General features: G+C 41.0%; 1 protein-coding gene across 2 annotated transcripts; it reads left to right on the top strand.

The window, feature by feature from the left end:
* The first annotated feature begins 860 nt into the window (after positions 1–860).
* On the top strand, positions 861–21,793 carry LOC123964035 (myosin-11-like). Of its 2 annotated transcripts, none has more exons than XM_046041172.1 (27): positions 861–982; positions 1,098–1,291; positions 1,429–1,550; positions 1,874–1,943; positions 2,235–2,395; positions 2,555–2,663; positions 3,063–3,194; positions 3,278–3,484; positions 4,138–4,275; positions 4,359–4,482; positions 4,901–5,072; positions 5,708–5,920; positions 8,437–8,581; positions 8,695–8,901; positions 9,159–9,263; positions 10,649–10,801; positions 10,944–11,192; positions 11,370–11,582; positions 11,665–11,877; positions 13,522–13,683; positions 13,783–13,911; positions 15,197–15,282; positions 15,884–16,007; positions 16,142–16,350; positions 16,465–16,573; positions 16,654–16,826; positions 18,042–21,793. In XM_046041172.1, the coding sequence occupies exons 1-27, from the start codon at positions 904–906 to the stop codon at positions 18,259–18,261; spliced, it is 4,218 nt and encodes a 1,405-aa protein (XP_045897128.1). In that variant the 5' UTR covers positions 861–903; the 3' UTR covers positions 18,262–21,793. The 2 variants fall into 2 exon arrangements, with proteins under 2 accessions (XP_045897128.1, XP_045897129.1); XM_046041173.1 differs by lacking the exon at positions 18,042–21,793 and adding an exon at positions 17,783–17,989.
* The last annotated feature ends 449 nt before the right edge of the window (positions 21,794–22,242 follow it).

Here is a 22,242-nt window from a genome sequence, read left to right as displayed (position 1 = left end):
CCATACGCACCAGCACGTACCTTGAGATCCTCGGGCAGAGGTCTGTTGTCTGTTCCAGAGTCTCGACTGAAAACTAAAGGGGACAGAGCGTTTGCTGTCAGGGCCCCGAGGCTCTGGAACAGCCTGCCCGAGGAAATCAGGTCGGCTGAGTCAGTGAACTCTTTTAAGTCCCTTCTTAAAACATACTTTTATAGGAGAGCTTTTCCCGATCTTATTTGACTTTATTTTATCCCTTTTATTTTATTGTATTTTACTAATTTTATATTAAATTTTCATGCTCTTATCTTTTTTTTTGTATTATTCTTTACACTTGTTAAAGCACTTTGTAACTTGTTTTTGAAAAGTGCTCTACAAATAAGGATTATTATTATTATATTATTATTATTCTCTGTTTTCTTATTGTCAACAATGAACAGACCAAAACCGACAATGAATATATCTACTAACAGCTATTGTGTGTCTCAAAGCCTGATGTCTCTTCTTCCTCTGATCCTTAGAGCTCCATTGTTGTCCAAAAACATTAAAACCCATCAGTGAGCCTCACTGCTGCACATGTTCCTTAATCACCATGAACACACACACTGAAGTTTATTCTGACTCAGACCTGCTGCCCCAAACACTCACTAGAGCGCCGCATGTGGATTCATAAAGAACTACAGTGAGCAGCCGTTGTGAGATGTTTTTAAATCTTCAGTATGAACCAATGGGCTCAGAGCTGAGCTACAGACAGGAAGTCAGGAAGTATTGATAGATGGACTGACAGAAAGAAAAATATAGTTAACGCCAGCTTTATCGTTAGATTTTTTTTATTTTTTATTTGTTATCATGATCAGCGTTAACAAGCATGACTTCCATCTACACTTCCAGGTCGACTATAATGCAGATAATTGGTTGACCAAGAACATGGATCCTCTGAATGACAATGTGACGGCTCTGCTTAACAACTCCTCCAGCAACTTCATCCAGGACCTGTGGAAAGACGGTCAGTACCACATGACGGGGCAACATGTCCTCATGTAGCTTTTCAACTGCAAATCTCACCGCAAATATCTCTGGTCCTAGTAACAAAATGTGGTGTAAATCTTCCTCCATGTCAGTGGATCGAGTGGTGGGTCTGGAGACCATAACCAAGATGTCAGAGAGTTCGGTGCCCAGCTCCACTAAATCCAAGAAAGGCATGTTCCGCACAGTGGGTCAGCTGTACAAGGAGTCGCTGGGCAAGCTGATGACCACGCTGCACAACACCCAGCCCAACTTTGTCCGCTGCATCATCCCCAACCACGAGAAGAGGGTCGGTCATCTACGTTTATTTGTTTTGCTCAAGCCGAAGCCAAATGAATCCATAAATGGTTTTAAGTTAAGCGACAGTCTACACAGAGATGTCTGTACACGCAATCAGTGCTTGTTGGTCTGCTGGTTGTGCTGCAGGCTGGGAAGATGGACTCCAACCTGGTGCTGGAGCAGCTCAGGTGTAACGGGGTGCTGGAGGGCATCCGAATCTGCAGACAGGGATTCCCCAACCGCATCGTGTTCCAGGAGTTCAGGCAGAGGTGAGGGAGCTGTCTGAGACCACATTCCTCAAATGTTATACTAATAATTATTCTTTAGAGGTATCAATAACAATAATCATAGTTCAGTTCATCCAGAATCTGTTTAAATAAATATAATATACAATCACCATCTGATTATTTCAAGTCTGGATTTATCCAAATAGCATCAAAGTTTATTACAAGTTTAGTTTAATTGACATAAAAGCATTAGATAACCCATATCTTTTTTAACCTTAAATTAAACATATTTATATTTATTACCTCATACCTAGATTGTGTTACTCATCATTTCATTCTACAGTAAAGTGTTTTCTTGTTTGTAGATATGAGATTCTGGCTGCCAATGCCATCCCAAAGGGCTTCATGGATGGGAAGCAGGCATGCTGTCTGATGGTGAGCTGGAGGGAATACTAACACAGACTACTGCTGATACCAGTAAAACTATTTTGTTTTGACAAAGGTTCATGATGCCACTGATGGTCAGAAAACACCTGTAACAGTATTACAGACCTGCATACTCACATACAGTGTTAAATGAAATTTGAGAGGATGTCAACAGTTTCCAAAACTGGAATGTACTGAAATATACCGGACTACCAACCTGGATTACGACAGTGAACTTGCAAGAAGCTTTAAGCACACTCCACTTCTTTGCCTCTTGTCTCCTCATCTGCTCTCCTCCAGGTAAAGCACCTGGATCTGGATCCTAACCTGTACCGTATTGGTCAGAGTAAAATGTTCTTCAGGACGGGAGTTTTGGCCCAGCTGGAGGAAGAGAGAGACCTCAAACTGACCGTCGTCATCATCGCCTTCCAGGCACAAGCAAGAGGCTTCTTGGGTCGCAAGTAAGAGAAACAGTTAGACTGGATGCTGATACACGAACAAAGTAAGAGTATCCTAATATCTCTTACTGCCTTTTGGGGGCCCACTGCACAAAGTACCTGTACATACACACAAACACACACACACACACACACTTAATCTTTCTTTATGTATGGTTCCAGGGCTTTCAGTAAACGTCAGCAGCAGCTGAGCGCCATGAAGGTCATCCAGAGGAACTGCGCCTGTTACCTCAAACTCAAGAACTGGCAGTGGTGGAGGCTCTTCACTAAGGTTACAAACTCCCACACACACACGCATACATTTACAGGTTTTTAGAAGTGTTGATTGTACAAATATGATAATTATTGTACACCTGGCAACACTTTTTGGGCTCAAAACTATTTAACATTTTTATTTATTTAATACAAAGTTTTAACTTTGATAACAGTTTTACAAGTTCAGATCCAATAGTTGTTCATATTAGCTTGCTAACCATTTAAGGTCTTGTGTAACTTTAGCAAGTGCTAAGTGCTAACCTCCCTGAAAAACTGATTCTGAATGTCCTACAATGGCCATCGTACAGAGACCTTTTCAGGACACATTTAAAACATTATTTTGCTCGACTGGAGGTTAGGAAAAGACAATTTAAGCTTGATTTGTGGATGTGTGATGTGTCTGTCGATGCTTCAGGTGAAGCCCCTGCTGCAGGTCACTAGACAAGAAGAGGAAATGGGTCAGAAAGAAGAGGAACTAAAGGCAGCAAAAGAGATGGCAACCAAGGCTGAGACCGAACTGAAGGACATCTCCCAGAAACACACGCAGGTGAAATAAATGCTAGTTTTGATCTAGTTTTTTAAACGTCTTAAAAGTACACTTTCATAAAAAAATGAATTCTGTGTTTGTAGCTGCTGGAGGAGAGAGCCCAGCTCGAGTTGAAGCTTCATGCGGAGACGGAGCTGTATGCCGAGGCTGAGGAGATGAGGGTGCGGCTGGAGGCCAAGAAGCAGGAGCTGGAGGAGGTGCTGCATGAGATGGAGGCCCGGCTGGAGGAGGAAGAGGATCGCAGCCTTTCCCTACACCAGGAGCGGAAGGACATGGAGCAGCAGCTACAGGTAGACACACATTATTATTATTATTATTATTAAAACTAAAGACATTATTATTAACACAAAGAGTGCAGAGCATGTTAATTAGCTCAGTTTGTGGGAGACTTGGCTTGGGAACCGGAGGGTTGCTGGTTCGAGTCCAGCCAAACGACTGTCAAAGGTGCCCCTGAGCAAGGCCCTGAATTAAGATGTGTTAAATTCAGAGAACAAAACAAATTTCCGCTTGAATTAATAAAGTATAACAGAAAAAATTAAGGGCTTTAACCACATGAAACGCAACAAATTCTCATATTTGAGATGCTGGAACCAACAAACATCCGGTATTTTCATTCCATAAATAATTACAATTATTACAACTAAGTAATTAAATAGTTATGATAATAATAATAAACTTTATCTGTAATTTACCTTTTATACACAAAATGGTGCTCTAGGTGCTTATAGATACAAACATTAAAATATTTTAATTTTAAACATTTAAAAGGAAGATAATAAACAGTTAAGACAGTGTTTATCATGACCATAACGATTTCCGCATCTTAATAACTTTAATCTTCTCAAATTCAGCAGAACTGTACATAATCAAAAATGTCTGGTGTAATAATACAGTTTTTTTTTAAATGTGCGCTCCTTTTATTTGATGTTTTTTTTTCCTGCAGCTAATGGAGTCCCACATACGCGAGGAAGAAGACGCTCGGCAGAAGCTGCAGCTGGAGAAAGTGGCTGTGGAGGGAAAAGTGAAGAAAATGGAGGAGGACATTCTTGTCATGGAGGACCAGAACAACAAACTGCAGAAGGTAATAAGATGCAGTTTTGTTTATTAGGTCGGTGTTTAATATACGATACACTCTGTACTCGCGTGCTTTTGTTTCCTTTTCAGGAGCGAAAGCTTCTGGAGGAGAGGTTGGCTGACATGAGCTCCAACCTGGCAGAGGAGGAGGAGAAGTCCAAGAATCTGACCAAACTCAAGACCAAACACGAGTCTATGATCTCAGACCTGGAGGGTCAGTCAGAACAACCAAAATACTTCATCTGCTCATGTCTAATATACAAATACACTGCACTATAAATACAAACAATCATAAGTAATCATAAGGTGTACGGACGTTAGTTAAAGCTGAAGCTCAGAGTAGGAGTTATTTCTGGAACTCTTTGGTCTCCTTTGTAAAAACGAAAAAGTATTTTCACCTGTAATTTTGAATTTAAATGGAATTAATCTTCTAGGATGGCAAAGAGTTCATGTTGAAGTCCTCTACTTTTGATTTATTGAGTTGTGAAGGTGACTGTGATATTAATTGGCGGAACTTACAGGACTTTGCAGGACTTGAAGAGCCTATTATTAGTTTGAGTCCCAAAAACACCTCCTGTAAAATCGTTTATGAAGCAGTCTGTTGAGTGTGTTCCTCCTCTGTGTGTGTGCAGTGCGTATGAAGAAGGAGGAGAAGGGTCGTCTGGACATGGAGAAAGCCAAGAGGAAGGTGGAGGCTGAGTTGGCCGACCTCCAGGACCAGCACGCTGACCTGCAGGCCCAACTAGACGAGCTCCGAGCTCAGCTGGCCGCCAAGGAAGAGGAGCTCCAGGCCACACAGGCTCGGTGAGAGGAACTACGTGTATGATGTTCATAACAGCCAACTATACAATAAAAATAAAACAATCAGTAATGATTTAGTGATTCTTTGAGCCCTAAAAACAGTGTTTATCCTGAGGGTGGCACTAGAGATATTTGTTTTAAGGGCTGCACCACTGAAAAGGCTACAGGATCACCAAAAACAGTAAGGTTAAGCCTTTGTCGACCACGAATATCCACGTGATCCAGATGGAAATCTGGTCATAAGTTCGTGTGAACAAAGGTACACTTATCAAACATTTAATTGTAATTGGCCAGGTGTGCAGTTGAAGGATGCAAACAAAACTGTGTTCTGCAACATTAAAGTGATACGAGCATATTAAGATGTGTGGGACCTTTAAAATAAAGCTTAACAGTCTTTTCAGTCTTCAAACATGAAATACTGAACACATGCCATCAGTACCCTTAGTGGTAGCTAGCCCTTTTTACGTCATTCCCACTAATGGCACAAAAAAAGTTCTCCTGTGATGTGAATTTGTGATTGAAGCGCTTTGATTCTCAAACACATTTCCACTCAGACAAGAATGAAACTCCTGAAGTTAGATGAAGAGTCCGCTGTAAAGATATTAGAAACTAAATTAGAACCTTTTTTGTGTCTACAGCTTGGAGGAGGAGAGCAATCACCGTGGGGCGGCGGTGAAGCGGGTTCGGGAGCTGGAGGTACTGCTCTCAGAACTGCAGGAGGACTTGGAGGCAGAGAGGGCAGCGAGGGGGAAGGTGGAGGCGGCTCGGCGGGATCTCGGAGAGGAGTTGAATGCTTTACGCACAGAGCTGGAGGACAGTCTGGATACCACCGCTGCCCAGCAAGAGCTACGGTCTGTATGATGTATTATATCCTACAGACACGACCTCTGATTGATCCACACATTTTAGTGTTTAATCAATTACAGTCCCCTCCAAAAGTAAGGTACAGCAAATTCTTTTGTTTTTTGTTGTTCACTGAAGACATTTGGGTTTAAGATCAAAAGATGAGTGTGAGACAAGAGTTCAGAATTTCAGCTTTTATTTCCTGGTATTCACATCTAGATGTGTTAAAAAACTCAGGACATATCACCGTCTGTATTAGACCACAGCATTCTTAGGTGAGCAAAAGTAATGGAACAAATAATCTTAAAGTAAATAACATTTAATATTTGGTTACATAACCTTTGCTTGCAATAACTGCCTCAAGCCTGCGACCCATCAGCATCACCAAACTGTTGCATTCTTCATTTGTGAAGCTATTCCAGGCTTTTACCGCAGCTTCTTTCAGTTCTTGTTTGTTTCGGGGTGTTTCTCCCTTCAGTCTCCTCTTAAGGAGGTGAAATGCAGCTCTATTGGGTTAAGGTCAGCTGATTGACTTGGCCAGTCTAAAACCTTTTTCCCCCTGATGAAGTCCTTTGTTTTGTTGGCAGTGTGCTTTGGCTCATTGTCCTGCTGCATGATAAACTTCCTCCCCATTAGTTTAAATGTATTTCTCTGTAAATTGGCAGACAAAATGTTTCTGTCCACTTCTGAATTCATTCTGCTGCGACCATCATCAGTTACATCATCAATAAATATTAATGAGCTTTTTCCAGAAGCAACCATGCAGGCCCAAGCCATGACATCACCTCCACCATGCTTCACAGATGAGCTTGTACGCTTCGAATCATAAGCAGTTCCTTTCTTTCTCCACACTTTGGCCTTTCCATCACTTTGCTAGAGATTAATCTTGGTCTCATCAGTCCATCAGATTGTGTTGCAGAACTTTTGCGGCTCATCTCTGTACTTCTTTGCAAATTTCAATCTGTCCTTCCGGTTCTTCCTGCTGATGAGTGGTTTGCATCTTGTGGTGTGGCCTCTATATTTCTGCTCTTGAGTCTTCTTCCAACAGTGGATTGTGATACCTTCACCCTGCACTGTGGAGGTCGTTGCTGATGTCACTTACTGATGTTTTGGGGGTTTTCTTCACAGCTCTCACCATATTTCTGTCATCAACTACTGTTGTTTTCCTTGGCCGACCTGTTGGACGTCTGTTGCTCAGTACACCAGTAGTTTCTTTCTTTTTCAGGACAATCCAAATTGTTGTGCTTGCTATGCCCAATGTTTGTCCAATGGCTCTGGTCGATTTCCCTTCTTTTCTCAGCTTGACAATGGCTTGCATTTCTCCCACAGACAGCTCTCTGGTCTTCATGTTAGTTTATCCTCTTTAACAGAAAATACAGTCTTTATAGGTTTGAACCAAGGATGAAAACTTAGACTAGTCATGCAGAGCTATTTAATGTTTGGACAATCACCCTAAAAGGCAACACCTGGGCAACAAGAAACATCTGTCAGTCACATGTTCCAGTAGTTTTGTTCACTTGGGTTCGAACAAAGGGTGATACTGTATGTCCTGAGTTGTTTCACACATCTAGATGTGAATACCACGAAATGAGAGCTGAAATTCTGAACTCTTGTCTCATCTTTTGATCTTAAACCCAAATGTCTTCAGTGAACCACAAAAACAAAGGAATTTGCCTTACCATTCCAATACTTATGGAGGGGACTGTATGTGCATTAGTGTTGGCACCTTAAGGTACAGACAGAAAAGAACAAAAGAAAAGAACCAAAAGAACCTCAAAAGAACCAATGCCAGTACATATAAATCTTCTCAGAAATGTTTTTTATTCTTAGTATAAAGAAGCTTAAAGTTACTTTTTAGAAAAGTCGAGCATTATTTTGCAATGCTGACTGCAGTGACTCTTGAGTGTTTTAAAATTAGGACTACAATCATGTCTACCAAAAATGCCCTTCCTCAAGCACTGAAAAAGCCATAGTAGGCCTGCAAAGGTAATGTGTCATGGCTGTGTCCCATTAATCATCACTGCTGCATTAGCTCAGCTAATATCATTATATTATTGAAATAGATGTGATTCATGTGAACATTAGGTAGAATCACACTAACATGTAAACGTTTGATTTTATTCATGACGAATCCATCATGAACTTCTGTAAAGTTGAATAGGTAGTGTCTGTTTTGGGAAAGATGTTTTATCTTTAGTGAACCTATTGTAGAAGTTGCAACTGGTGTTTCAAAAATATGTGTGTCTGCAGCTCTCTGAAATCCTTTAGAAAGAAAGAAAAAAAGTGCAGTGCATAAACCTTCCTAAGAAAAAGGGCAAAATGACATACTGTTTTACATTCTACATTTTATACAAAATAAAAGCCAAATCTTAGCTTAATAACTAACAGTGTCATCTGCATAAAAGTGGATGTATGTAAGCCTGTCACAAGCTGGTAGCCAAAGCTGGTAGCCAAAGCTCTACGCCTTGTTCCTCTGGATGTATTGTGGAGATGTGGTGTGTGTGTGTGTATATGTGACGGGCAGGGCGAAGCGTGAGCAGGAGGTGGCCATGCTGAAAAAAGCCATGGAGGACGAGGGGCGGAGCCACGAGGCCCAAATCCAGGACCTCAGGCAGAAACACAGCCAGGCTGTGGAGGAGCTCAATGAACAGCTGGAGCAGGCCAAGAGGGTACACACACACACACAGTTTATTCCCTTAGGCCTTGTATGTTGTGACCAGTGCACTTCTAAGTCATTTAAAAAACAACTTTTACTCACTTAGCATCACATCTCTCCGTCCAGGTGAGAGCTGGTCTGGAGAAAGCCAAGCAGGTTCTGGAGAAGGAGTCGGCAGATATGAGCGCCGACCTGCGATCCCTCGCCAGCGCCAAACAGGAAGTGGAGCACAAGAAGAAGAAGGTGGAGGGTCAGCTGAATGACCTGAACTCGCGCTTCAATGAGAGCGAGCGGCAGAGGACCGAGCTGGGGGAGCGAGTCTCCAAGATGACTGTGAGTCACAAAATACCAATGAAATGACACTGTAGCACTGAATTCTGCCTGCATCCAAAGTATACTGTATATCAAGGGCTCCAGCAACACTGAAAATTAAACAGTAACCAACTGAAAATAATAAAGCTGTTTTAACCAGCAGTCATCTTTTTTTCGTTCTACTGCTAAAATTGTGAGAGAGAGTGTGAAAGACAAAATTTGGGAATTAAATGTACCTTTCTTTCTCGCTCTCTTTTTTTTCTCTTCATCTTCTCCAGATGGAGCTGGACAGTGTGACGAGTGTGTTGAACGAGGCGGAGGGCAAGAACATCAAGCTGAGTAAAGAGGTCTCCACTCTGTCCTCTCAGCTCCACGATGCACAGGTGAGGGACAACACAAACAAACACCAGTAAATGGATCTGTGTCTCCAGATTTGACCTTGTAGGTTTTGCCACACGAGAGTCGAGGCAAACATGCACTAACAAGAGTCATGCTAGCACAGCAGTGCTTTGAGCTACATGCTAACATACTCACAATGACAATGCTAACATGTTGATGTTTAGCAGGAGTAAAGTTTACCATGTCCACCATCTTAACTAAGAATGTTAGCATGCTAATGTTTGCTAATTAACACAAAAACCAAACTGTTGAGACCGATACTTAAACGACAAAAAAGGTTGATTATCAGTTGTCCCACAGACCGTTTTCCAGAACAACACATATGTCTCGTCCCCAAAACAACATGTAAGAGGCAAGTACCAGACTTTAGGTATGTTATGAAAGTCACGTGATCTAAGTCACGTTTAACATGTATTAAACGTTGTTAAGCAGTCGTAGTTTGTTTGGGTTTAGGCAACAAAACCACTTGATTAGGTTTAGGAAACGATGGTGCTTTGGGTTAAGTCATGCCATTATCTACAAAACTTTTTTTAAACATGTCAACATGAGTTTACTTCACTCATCCATCCAAACCACCACCTCCTTACACGGACTTTGGCGCTCTTTATACTACAGCACTTGACTTCTTCTTCCACTAGAGGTCGCGGTCTAACAAAATACGTAAACAAGAGTCATAATAAGCTCTATAATAATTGATGTTTATGGCTGTTTTTCTGGTGAGGACGAGCTGGAATGTCCTTCATTTTACGGGTTTGGAGAATTTGACAAACTTTAAACTTTGACCTGATAACGGCGCTAGTTAAAAAAATCAAGCGCTCAAATTGATTTCAGATCACCCTCTAGGGACTATGAATATGTGTACTAAATTGCACTGCTATCCTTCCAAAGAGATTTCATTAAAAAGTGACACTAAAGAAAAAGTCAGTGAATTACCAAAGTTGTCAGGATACATCTTCTGGAAACCGTGAATGCATATACAAAATATGGTGCCAATCCATTAAGTAGATGTTGAGATATTTTTCAGAATAAGTGAAACCTGTGAACCACTGGTGGTGCTAGAGGAAAAGTCAAGAGGATCATCAAAGTAATTTTGATTTATTGTGTAAGGACCTTGTATATCTGTTTTAAAGTCGTTTCAAGATATTTCACACTGAACCACAAATGTCAACCTCATGGTGGCGCTAGAGGAAAAGTCAGATGATCACCTAAGTCAGTAGGACTCGTCTCCTGTGGACCACGAATGTCTGAACAAAATTATACTAATTTTGGAGATATTTCAGTCTGAACTGAAGCGGTGGATTAAAATAAATTGCTGTCAACTGACACCTTTCTTCACATCTCCTCCCGTCTCCTCGTCCTTCTCCTCCAGGAGCTGCTGTCAGAGGAGACTCGTCAGAAGCTGAATCTGTCCGGACGTCTGCGTCAGATGGAGGAAGACAGGAACAGCCTGATGGAGCAGCTGGAGGAGGAGACTGAGGCCAAAAGGGCCGTGGAGAGGCAGGTCTCCAGCCTTAACATGCAGGTCAGTAACGTCAGAAAGATGTGAAATCTGAACTAAGTGAGAGAAGTCAGAGACAAATCAGTGGTGTTTTTGAGACTTTTGTGAATACCCTGTAGAAACATGACATACTCCTCTAAGCTTCCACTGGTCCACCTTCTACCAGGTGTCTGACTACAAAAAGAAGCTGGACGAAATGTCGGGGATGGTGGAAATGCTGGAAGAGGGGAAGAAGCGTCTACAGCGCGAGCTGGAGGCGACCAACAGCGACTACGAGGAGAAGGCGTCCGCATACGACAAGCTGGAGAAGAGCCGGAGCCGGCTGCAGCAGGAGCTGGAGGACGTCCTCATGGACCTGGACAGCCAGCGGCAGCTCGTCTCCAACCTGGAGAAGAAGCAGAAGAAGTTTGATCAGGTCTGCCTGTAACTGTGGAGGACACTTTTGGATGTTTGTCTCAAATTAACTAAGACTTGAAGAACTGTGAACCTACCCTTTGATGTTATAATGACATTTTAAACGCTTGAAAAATCCTGTTCATTTTACATTCACATCTCATCTCCTGTGATCTCCTTTTATCCTCGCGTTGGTCAGATGCTGGCTGAGGAGCGCGCTGTGTCCTGCAAGTTTGCAGAGGAGCGGGATCGAGCGGAGGCGGAGGCGAGAGAGAAGGAGACGCGGGTGTTAGCTCTGGCCAGAGCGTTGGAGGAGAACCAGGACTCTCTGGAGGAGGCGGAGAAGACCATGAAGGCCCTCCGAGCTGAGATGGAGGACCTCATCAGCTCTAAGGACGACGTGGGAAAGAGTGTAAGAGGAAACGTCTGAACATGAATGAATCATTTTCTTTTATTACAGAAGTTGATCTTGTTTTCTTTCCATCCTCCGTCAGGTCCATGACCTGGAGAAGGCCAAGCGTGGCCTGGAGGCCATCGTGGACGAGATGAGAACGCAGATGGAGGAACTGGAGGACGAGCTGCAGGTCGCTGAGGACGCCAAGCTGCGTCTGGAGGTCAATACTCAGGCTCTGAGAGCTCAGCATGAGAGGGAGCTGCACGCCCGCGATGAGATGGGTGAAGAGAAGAGGAAGCAGCTCCTCAAACAGGTGGAGTACCACCTCCTGCTGCTCTTCTTAATTTAAGATATGATCCTCCTACTGGTTTGATGTTTCTTTCTCTATGAACTTTTTATCTCCTGTTCTTAAGTTTAGTCATAAGAACTTGTCATTTTAACTGCTTCCATCCTGGTCTTAACTCAGCTTCACACAATTTTTTGGTGTAAATGTTGTACAGATATTGTGCATTTAGTGGCAGGACGGGCATATTCATTGCACCAATCTGACTAATTTAAAAGTAGATTCACAATATTAAAAAAAGCCAGTCTGTAAAGTGAATAGAGTGATTAACGCTTATGCAACTTGGCCATCAATTTTGGACTGCTTCACTCCTACCTAACTGATCTTGTGGGCAGTATGAAACCTTCATCACGCCCTGTAGACATTTTACCAAGTTCCATGCCCATAAGCGTAATGTGTCTGGTGTTGCCTGGTCTCAAATATAAATAGTGCCCTGAAATCTGGTTTTGTCCTAACTAATTTTAAACATTCACTTGTGCAACCTCTTCTGAAAAAAACTAACTTTGATCCATGCCTTCCCCAAAAACTATAACCTATTTTTAGCTGCCTTTTTATCTAAAAAAATGTAGAGAAAGTTGTTGTCCTATCTTGTTTCTACATTCAGCAGAGACAGCTCCTTTCAGGGTCTCCAGTGACATGAGTATGTCCTCTGATGCGTGTGAATGCTCTGTTCTGGTGCTGCTTGATCTCTGTGTAGCTTTTAATACTGTAGATCACAGCATCCTGATTCATAGGCCAAGGGTGTGGGTGTCTCTGAGAGTGCCCTGGTCTGAGTATTTTTGTGTCGCTGGGTCCTTATACATCTGAAACTGCTGCTCTTTCCTGTGGTGTTCCTCAGGCTGTTTTCTTTTCTTTCTATGTGCTCCCTTTAGGTCACATCATAAGCAAATTTAAGGGGATCTCTTATCACTGTCACGCTGCAGATATTGAGCTGTATATCTGCTGCCTGCTGAAACTGACTAACTGGCTGTTCTGAAAAACTGCCTGACTGCCATTAACTGGATGCAAACAACTTCTTACAGGTCTTCACAGATAAGACTGACGTCTTTGTTGTTGCTTCTGATAGCACAGCTTCGATAGTTGCTCAGTGTATTGGGTCCCTTTCTTCAACAGTACAGTCTAATCTAAATTTGACCTATTTATCTACTTTGAGCAAGAGATCATATTATGCTTTTTGGCTTTTTCCCTTTCCCTTATTGTGTTGTATATCTTTTTTTGTGCGTGTAATAGGTTTGCAAAGTGAAAAACCCCCAAGTCCACCCGAAAGGGAGATCCTACCTCTCTCTCTTCATCTTAATGTGATGTAGAGTTAAAACGTTATGTATGAAAGATAAAAAAATTTTTTTCAAATGATTAACTTACCACTTTGAATCTCTTGCTCCAGTTTAAGTTGCTTTATCTTATTGGAAATAAACATAATTTAATTACATTAGATTTCTCTCCACCAGATCCTTTTGGATACATTTACATTTTTCAGTGTGGGTTTGAATTGTAACTATGAACTTTTGAAATCCAAGTCGGATCTTCTATGACCTAATGAACATCCAAATCAATCAAAATGTTCTCCATTTAATTGTAAAATGACTAAATGCCACCCTGCTGTCTCCCCGTCAGGTGCGTGAGCTGGAGGCGGAGCTGGAGGAGGAGAGGAAGCAGCGAGGTCAAGCGTCAGGCAGCAAGAAGAAGCTGGAGGGGGAGCTGAAGGACATGGAGGACCAGCTGGAGGCCACCAACAGGGGGCGTGACGAAGCAGTAAAGCAGCTCCGCAAGATCCAGGTCAGCACACATTTACATTTCTGTGCTTCCCATAATTTTTCATTCTTGTTCGAGTGGTTACTCATTGTTACCTACATGACCTCTATTCTCTCCTCGCAGGGCCAGGTGAAGGATCTCCAGAGGGAGCTGGAGGACTCGCGCGCAGCCCAGAAGGAGGTCCTCGCCTCAGCCAGGGAGTCTGAGCGCAGATCCAAGGCCATGGAGGCGGACATCGTCCAGCTCCACGAGGTGAGGACTGTGGTGCCTTTGAACACTAGCTTGTTGTTTCCCATCAGTTATGATCATTCGTCACCATCAACATATTTAGTTTTGAAAGTTTAATTGTGGAGCTCAAAATATATTTCCTCATGTTTGATATAATTCCTTTAAGCTGCGTGTACATCAGAAGCCGTTAAAATGGGGTCAGTTAAACCAGATAGAAAGCAAAGTTTATGTATTCTGGTTGAACATGTGAATTTATTCTATGAGCCTCTTGTTTTCCAATAGGAGGTTTCTCTTGGTTTTGGCTGGACGAGTTAAAAAAAAAACTGTGAATTGATGCTATAACATTATTAGCATTTGAAAAAGAAACCAGCTCACTGTAGGCTTACTAGTAAAAGTGTAACTAACCAGTATTTTATTTAACAAGTGCATTAAGCATCTCTATATCCCAAACCTAGGATCAGGACCCAAAATTGGTCGCAAGCCCTGATCATCTGTCCACATTCATACAGAATTTTCATGTCTGTAGTCTGTGATCTGTCACTGTCGATCCCATGACGTCTAAAAGTATAAGGATGAGTTTATTAATGTTGGCAAATGAAACATTCGCTTTATCTGGGAAAGTACAAATGTTTTGTTTTTTTTGCAAAGAAGAATCCTTCAAGATGTGTTGATTCAATGTGGCACAACATGCTTGTGTGAATCTGGCTTTTCCCACTCTAGCATACCTGAAAAACCATTTCGGAAACAGACTAAATGTTCAGCATGACCTTAGAATGGCACTTTCAAAAACTGAACTGTCAAAAGACATGTTGGTGAAGATGGGAGGGGATAATAAAATGAGAGTAGAAAGGGGTGAGACACAGAAAGGAGAATAGACGTTGTTGTTTTTGTTTACTTTAATAAGAAAATTAATACATTTTATATACATAGTTTGTTTTGCTCTTTATCTGTAATTTGTAAATGTAGATGTATTTTTGTAAATTTGGGTCACAGGGAAACACCACATTTCTCTTTTGGGTCTTGAGCTGAAAAACTTTGGGAGTATCTAGTAGTATCTAGGGAGTATCTAGGGAGTGGCTGTTCTTTTGCACAGACATATCAGATTTTGAAGATTTTCTAAATATGAAAATATAAAATTTATCAAGACGTTTCTTTCAACCAGTCAAGAGATTTGTATTTCTCTGTTTCCTCCATTGGGGGCTTAAGTTGTCTCTCACACTCTTCTGATCAGCATCATGTTCATTTTGTTTCTTACCTTCTTTATATCACCATCAACTTCCTCTTTCCGTCTTTTCTTCGTCCTTTCCAGATGTTGGCAGCAGCTGAGAGAGCTCGTAAGCAGGCAGAGGCGGAAAGAGACGAGCTGACTGAAGAACTGGCCAGTAACTCCGGAAAGTGGGTGTCTTGTTTTAAATTAACATATACGTACATTTGAGATGAGTGACAAGAATGTTATAGAAAGTATAGTAATTAGAGGAGAAAAATTTTTGGAAGGAGACACAAGTCATTTCTCTGATCTTAACTTCTTTCCATCCTCTAACAAAATCATCTTTACTGTGCGAAACAACAGTCACGCTTCAGACGTTTGATGCTCCTGGGGACTATGAATGTTTTGTTTTTACAAAAAATTTTCATGAATCAAAGTGGGTTAAGTATAATTTTTGGCCCAGTGGTGGGAAACCCATGATTAGGACTTATCCTCTGAATAGTCATGAAAATGTAGCCAGTATCTGTTGAGATATCTGACGTTCCGCTGCTGCCACAGACATCAGATTATAAAAAATTGTAAGGAATAATAGTTTTAACAGGAATTGGCAAGTACGGTACCAAGTTACCAGTTTTCAAAATTGCAATATTCAAATGTAAATTCTTGTTAGAGGAAATATAAATATAAAATAACATGAGAATCATCTCTTATTCTCCCTCTTCTCATTTGCTTTCCTACCTTCCCTTCTCGTTCTTCATCTCATCTCTCCATCCTCCTTCCTCCGCTCAGATCACTACTCTCTGATGAAAAGCGTCGTCTGGAGACTAAGATCAACCAGCTGGAGGAGGAGCTGGAGGAAGAGCAGACCAACGTGGAGAGCCTCAATGACCGGCTGAGGAAGAGCCAGCAGCTGGTAGGTCCAGGTTGGACTAGAGAGGGTTAGGACGAGACTAGACGGGGTTTAGCGAGGACTAGTGTGGGCTAGCACACGTCCTTACGTAGTTTCTTTCTTTTAAACCCTGTGCCGTCCTGACTGCGGCTGTGTAGGTGGAGCAGCTGGGTGCAGAGCTGGCAGCAGAGAGGTCTTCCTCTCAGAGTCGGGAGGGATCCAGGCAGCAGCTGGAGAGACAAAACCGCGAGCTGAAGGCCAAACTGCAGGAGATAGAGGGCCAGGGCCGCTCCAAACTCAAATCCTCTATCGCCGCCCTCGAGGCCAAGCTGAGAGAGGTTGAAGAGCAGCTGGAGATTGAGAGCAGGTAATGCTGCATGTTGGGAAATGAAGTTAAATTCCAACTACATGTACTAACTAGTACGATTAAGAGCGTAAGGATTAAATGTTGTTATGATGACATTGTGTTGATGTTGTGTAGAGAGCGTCAGGCCAACGGAAAGAATCTGCGCCAGAAAGAGAAAAAACTGAAGGAATTAACCGTCCAGATGGAGGATGAGAGGAAGCAGGCGCAGCAATACAAAGACCAGGTAACTCTGATAACCGTGTTAGCCAAAGTCATTTATCATGCCTTCAGTCATAAACCTGTGACTAAAACTGCTCTGTGCAGGCAGAGAAAGGCAACATTCGGGTGAAGCAGCTGAAGCATCAGCTGGAGGAGGCGGAGGAGGAGGCTCAGCGCGTGGCGGCGGCTCGCAGGAAGCTGCAGAGGGAGCTGGAGGAGGCGAGCGAGGCCAACGACACTCTTAACAGAGAGATGGCTTCACTCAGGAGCAAACTGAGGTACCGAAGGGCCCAGTGAACTCTGGGACAAAGTGAGGCAGGGGGAATAGGAATAAATACTGACAGCAAATTAGTGATGAATTAGGAAATCTGTTATAATGAAGTTCAACTTGAGAGCTTCAAAATGCATCTAATTTATTTTCTAACAAAAGTTTTGAGATTCATTTTTGTTTTTGAAAGTTGTTTGCGAGAGATGAAACATTTTACAGTGGAAAAATATAGTTTAATCAAGCTGCAATAAGTGGAAAGAAACTGTAACTAACTATTGAAATATTTGAATTACTTTCAAGCAAATCTGCCACAAACGTTCTCTTGTTCAAGCTTCTCAAATTAGATTTAATTTCATAGTAAAGAGAATATCTTTGGGTTATGGACTTTTGGCCAGACAAAACAAAGGTCCAATAGGCACTTGTTATTTACATTTTTCACAGTTTTTTACGTTATTTTATTGATGAAACAATTAATCAAAATACTCCGAAATTTAAGTCCTTGACTGCACATCTATGGTAGATGGAACGAGCCACCAAAATAAACACATATCAAACATATCAAATAAACAATTACAGTCTGCAATCCACTAGGTTTTAGGAACTTAATATTGCAAAAAATAATTTTTAATCTCCTTCTGAGAGGAAATAACCCTGTGTCTTTGGTTTACGCGTTTCCAAACTGTGAGGGTAGAAAAACCAAGTGACAAATCCCACACAAGGAGCATGATGGGAAAGACGGTGAGACATAAAATGGAACGTAAAATATTAACCATCCACTTCCACCTGCGTTAGTAAAGATAATGGTTTTGTAATTATAAAACAAAATACCTTCATCCAAAGTCCTAATCTTTCTTTGTAATTAAACCCTGTAACTTCTGTAGTGCCTCAGAAAAGAACTGTGAAGATCATTTGTGGTTTTTACGTTTCCTCTTCCTCCTTTCATGTCCCGCTTCACACCTTCCTCAGACACTACTGATCTGCAAACTGTCCTCAAAGCTTCCGGGGAATCTTCTCCTTTTCCTTAACGGGCTTTTTACTTTCCTCTTCACTAAGCTAATCCCTCAAGTTTTACACACATTCTGCAAGATTTCAGGGGCTTTTTTAATTTTTAAATCTCGCTTTGCAACAAGCCACCAAGTTCTCGCTGCTCGCTGTTCTTCCTCTGTCCTTCTGACCCTCCTCTTCCTCCTCTTTCTCTTCCTCCTGATGTGTCGGTTATTCCCAGGCGTGGTGGCGGGGAGGTGACGTTCAGCAGCCCCAGTCCCCGTAGCAGCAGCAGCAGCAGCAGCATGAGGAGCCTGGGGCTGGGAGGGAGCATCAGCCGGAGGAGCACCATCAAGGAGAACTCAGTGGAGCTGCAGGAGGAAGAGCCTCGATCCCCGTCTCCTCCTGCCTGTAACCAGGAGCAACGCGGGGAGGCCAACAACTTCTCCCATGATGAGTAGAGGGACCTCAGCATTGTGATTGGATATCACCAAAGTAAAGTGGGCAGAACCTGTTCCACAAATATTTATACTATATGCTTTTAATTTAAATTTTAACAATAATGTTCCTGAACAGAGAAAAAAAGGAGTCTTGTGGATATTATAACAACAATATTGTATATTTATGTTGAAATTTGTTTCGGTCTCTCGAGTAATTACACAAAAAAGTTGGAGTAAAAGACAAATATGACAGCAGAACAGCCCAAGATAGAGACGAGATATTTCTACAAACCAAAACAGCTGAAGCTACAGCTTATTGTGCTGAGCTTTCTTTTAATACACAACTTATTTGGTGTCAAAAAGTAACTCAAAACTCTAAACTATCCCTACTATACTGATTACAGCACTATAATATTTGTTCACCAAATAATTTTCAATTATTCCAGACTTACAAAGTCTGTAAAATTAATTGGCAACTCGTAAAAATTCAAAACATGCAGGTTCCAGCTTCTCAAATATGAAGATTTGATGCTTTTTGTCGTCATAAATATGATAGTAAACTGAATACATCTGTTGGTCAGATCAAACAAGCATCTTTGAAGACATCACCTTGGACTCTAGGAAGTTATACTGGGTGTTTTTCATTACTTTCTGACATTTATTGACAAAATAATTAATTGATCGATCAAGAAAACAATCTAAAGAGATATATTTACTTTAGCCCTGTCCCCTTGTTTCTTAAATATGCACCTAAGACCCTCCCTTTCCGGCAGTTATTTATCAGTGTTACAACAAAACCAAACACTTATAAGTTATGTTATACGCCATGTTAGCGACCTTTCAATCACAAGGTAGTCCCGCCCAAAAGCATATGACTTGAAACTAGTGACTGACACCATAAACTCATTAGGAAAGTGTTTACTAAGGTAATAATTCAGCTGGGAAGTAGAAACATTTTATCAATATTTCTAATGGAAACGGACTTCTTTTTGCCCCCTGCTGGCTGTTAGAGAGAATGCAGTTGTAAGTTCCATCTGCATGGTTTCACTTTCAAACCCAGAGGTTGCTGCATGGTTGAGATTAGAGAAATAACATTTGACAACCGCTCGTCACGTAACTACAAATCTGGATTGGACAACGGTGCACGCCATGAGCTGCAAAACAACTGCAGGATGTTGAGTTTCTAATTTTTTTTCCCGACGTTACTCCTTACTGGCCCCGGGCCATCGGGCCGCCGTTATTGTCGAGTATTCTGATCTCTGTGGGCCCTCGTCACAGGAAGGCCCTGTACACTCAGTCCCCTTTACCCCCCCAGTCCTACGCCCCTGCCTTCCTGTGGACCCCCGTGGTACCTTATTCCAGACAAAAATTATGTATGGTATTGTCCTGAATAACACGCATGATGTTTGTCAATTTTGCAAGTCAAGAAAGTCGCAGTTTGTCGCAAAACAGTTGAAGTATAAGACTGTGAAAATACGTACGTGACGACATAACTTTCTCTCTCAATGACTGAAGCTATCCTCAAAGAGCTTCCATGTGTAGATGATGTGATGAAAGGACCAGGAGTCGTTGGATTAAACAAATCAGATGAGATACATCTGTGCGTGGAACACAGCTAAGTTACCTACCTTAGCATTACAGCGCTAACATGGTGGTGACATGAGATGTAGTTCATTGAGCGGTTTCACACAAAACTAAATGTTACTTTATTGTTTTACAACAAACTGCGACTTTCTTGGCTTGCAAAAGAACCCATGGGGCGGAAACGAAGGAGGAACAAAGTCATTGGTGGTCTTTCATTTTAAATAACTCTCTGAGTCGTTATACATGATCATGTGATGGTCACCACTGAGGAATGTTTCAACTGTTTCCCAGAAATTCCATTTTCATATCAAATTGCTCTTAAATACTCTAGTACCCATGAGCCTCAGCAGCTGTTGATATGCAGAAGACCACAGCAAGTTCAGGACACTTTGTCGCTGCAATCAGGAACAAAACTGCACCGAAGCTGCTGAACTTATCCAAAATCTAAAAAAAAAGTATGATGATTCTAATTTCTACTTTTAGCTAAGCTCAATGCTGGGATTTGACGCCATATCCCCCTCACGGATTTTTTCAAAAAAGCTTTTAAGTTTTATGAGCATCTCGTTTTAGTTTCCACTCCACCGCTCTGTTTTTCAGTTGTAATCTTAATTATCCAGAGTTTCGGTGAACAGTTTTAAAGTCTGTTGAACTGAAAAATTGGCAGCTTCAATCCAGTTCTCCTAAAACGTATAATTAATAATAATAACTTAAACCCATCGCTAACAAACCACAGTTTTGTCTGCTCTGTTATTCCCTCCCTCCTTTTTGCAGCTCTATCAAGTCTTGCCTTTGTTTTTATCTCCCCTTCTCAAAACTAAATAAACATTAATTATGAGACACAGATCACGAGCCCACCTTGTAGTCTGTCCAGTTCAGTCAGTTCAAACTATTTTGCTAATTTGCAACTAAGTTCTCTCAGCAGCCAAAGAGGTGTTGTTACGTCATGTGACTTTAACATATTGTGGGTCCTCTAGGCGTCAGCAGCAGCAACAATGGACGGCAAGATTTGTTAGTACTTCTTAACTGATTCCACATTATTCAACTTTATTTGGGAGGAATAAATAAAATTATTTAAGAAAATAATTATTATGCAATGAGCACAAAGGAGGAGGTATGAATGCTGCACCTTTTAAACTCCCTAAATAAAGTTTACAAAGTGAAACAGAAAACAAAATATGAAAATAAAAAAACACAGCAGCACCCAGAATCTGATTCCCAGCTTAAATTTTCAGAAGGTTTTGTGAAGTGAAAAAAAGTAGCCACTGTTTTCAGTGTTTGTGGATTAATATAACATATCATTTATGCAAATATAATATATTTAAATTTATTTATATCCCAGGTAGTTTATATAATTCCCATATATAAAGTCAGTTTTCCTGGTCTCAGTTTGTGCCGCTACAGTCGAGTCACAGAGGTAAAGTTACCCAGTGATCTTTAAAAAAATAAAAGGTTGTTAAAAAAAGCTAAGCTCACAGTTGCTCTGAATGTTTTTCCAGAATCTTCCCAACCATCTGGATGAAACAAATATTCCATCTGTTGCACAATATTAAAGACTTTTAACCCGTTTCTCAAGCTGCGACTGTATTTTCTATCCAGGTAGTTGTAAATTACATCCGTCCTTTCAATTCAATTTTATTTATACAGCGCCAATTCATAAGAATTATCTCATTGCACTAGGGCTGGGAAATAAAACAATAATGATAATTATCGCAATATAATTTTCAATCCTCAATAACAATATAATAAATGTTCAACACATTGTCAGAACATATTAGCTTAATTTTTCTGTTAAAATATTTATTTTGTTGAGGAAAAGGGACTGAAAAAAGATTTACTAATCGTATTTATTAAATTTTTTTTTTAATCATAATAGTTTTGAATGTTCTCCCTCAGTAACTTATTAAGTGATCCGCTGTTTGGCATCAAGTGTTTCTCACGTTCTGACCATAAAGAAAAGTTAACCTGGTTTCTTCAATTTTCAGTCAGGAGCAAAAAATCAGCTTATAAACTTGAAAGAAATAACAATTTGACATTTATCGTGATAATTATCGGTATCGAATGATATAAAATGTTTTTATCATGATAACATTTTTGGCCATGTCGCCCAGCCATACATTGCACTTTTCATATACATTTTTAAATTTTTTTATATCATGGAAAAGTTCATTTTCTTCCATAATTAACTTTCATAAATTCAACTCTTGAAACTATTAGAATTTTAAAATAAATATTTTATACTACAGAAATATCGACCTGAGAAGAGCTCTAATCAGCTAATTAACTCAAAACACCTGCAAAAGATTTCCTTAACCTTTACTCTCTTAGTCTGGTTGCAAGGTAAATGTTCTGTGTTTGTATATAGCGCCTTTCTAGTCTTCACTGACAACTCAAAGCGCTTTTAGACTATGTCACATTCGC

The sequence above is a fragment of the Micropterus dolomieu genome, linkage group LG02 (genome assembly GCF_021292245.1).
Source record: "Micropterus dolomieu isolate WLL.071019.BEF.003 ecotype Adirondacks linkage group LG02, ASM2129224v1, whole genome shotgun sequence".
NCBI classification, from domain to species: Eukaryota; Metazoa; Chordata; class Actinopteri; order Centrarchiformes; family Centrarchidae; genus Micropterus; species Micropterus dolomieu.
The sequence above is the reverse complement of the archived record's forward strand: the minus strand, read 5'-3'. Positions and strand labels throughout refer to the sequence as shown.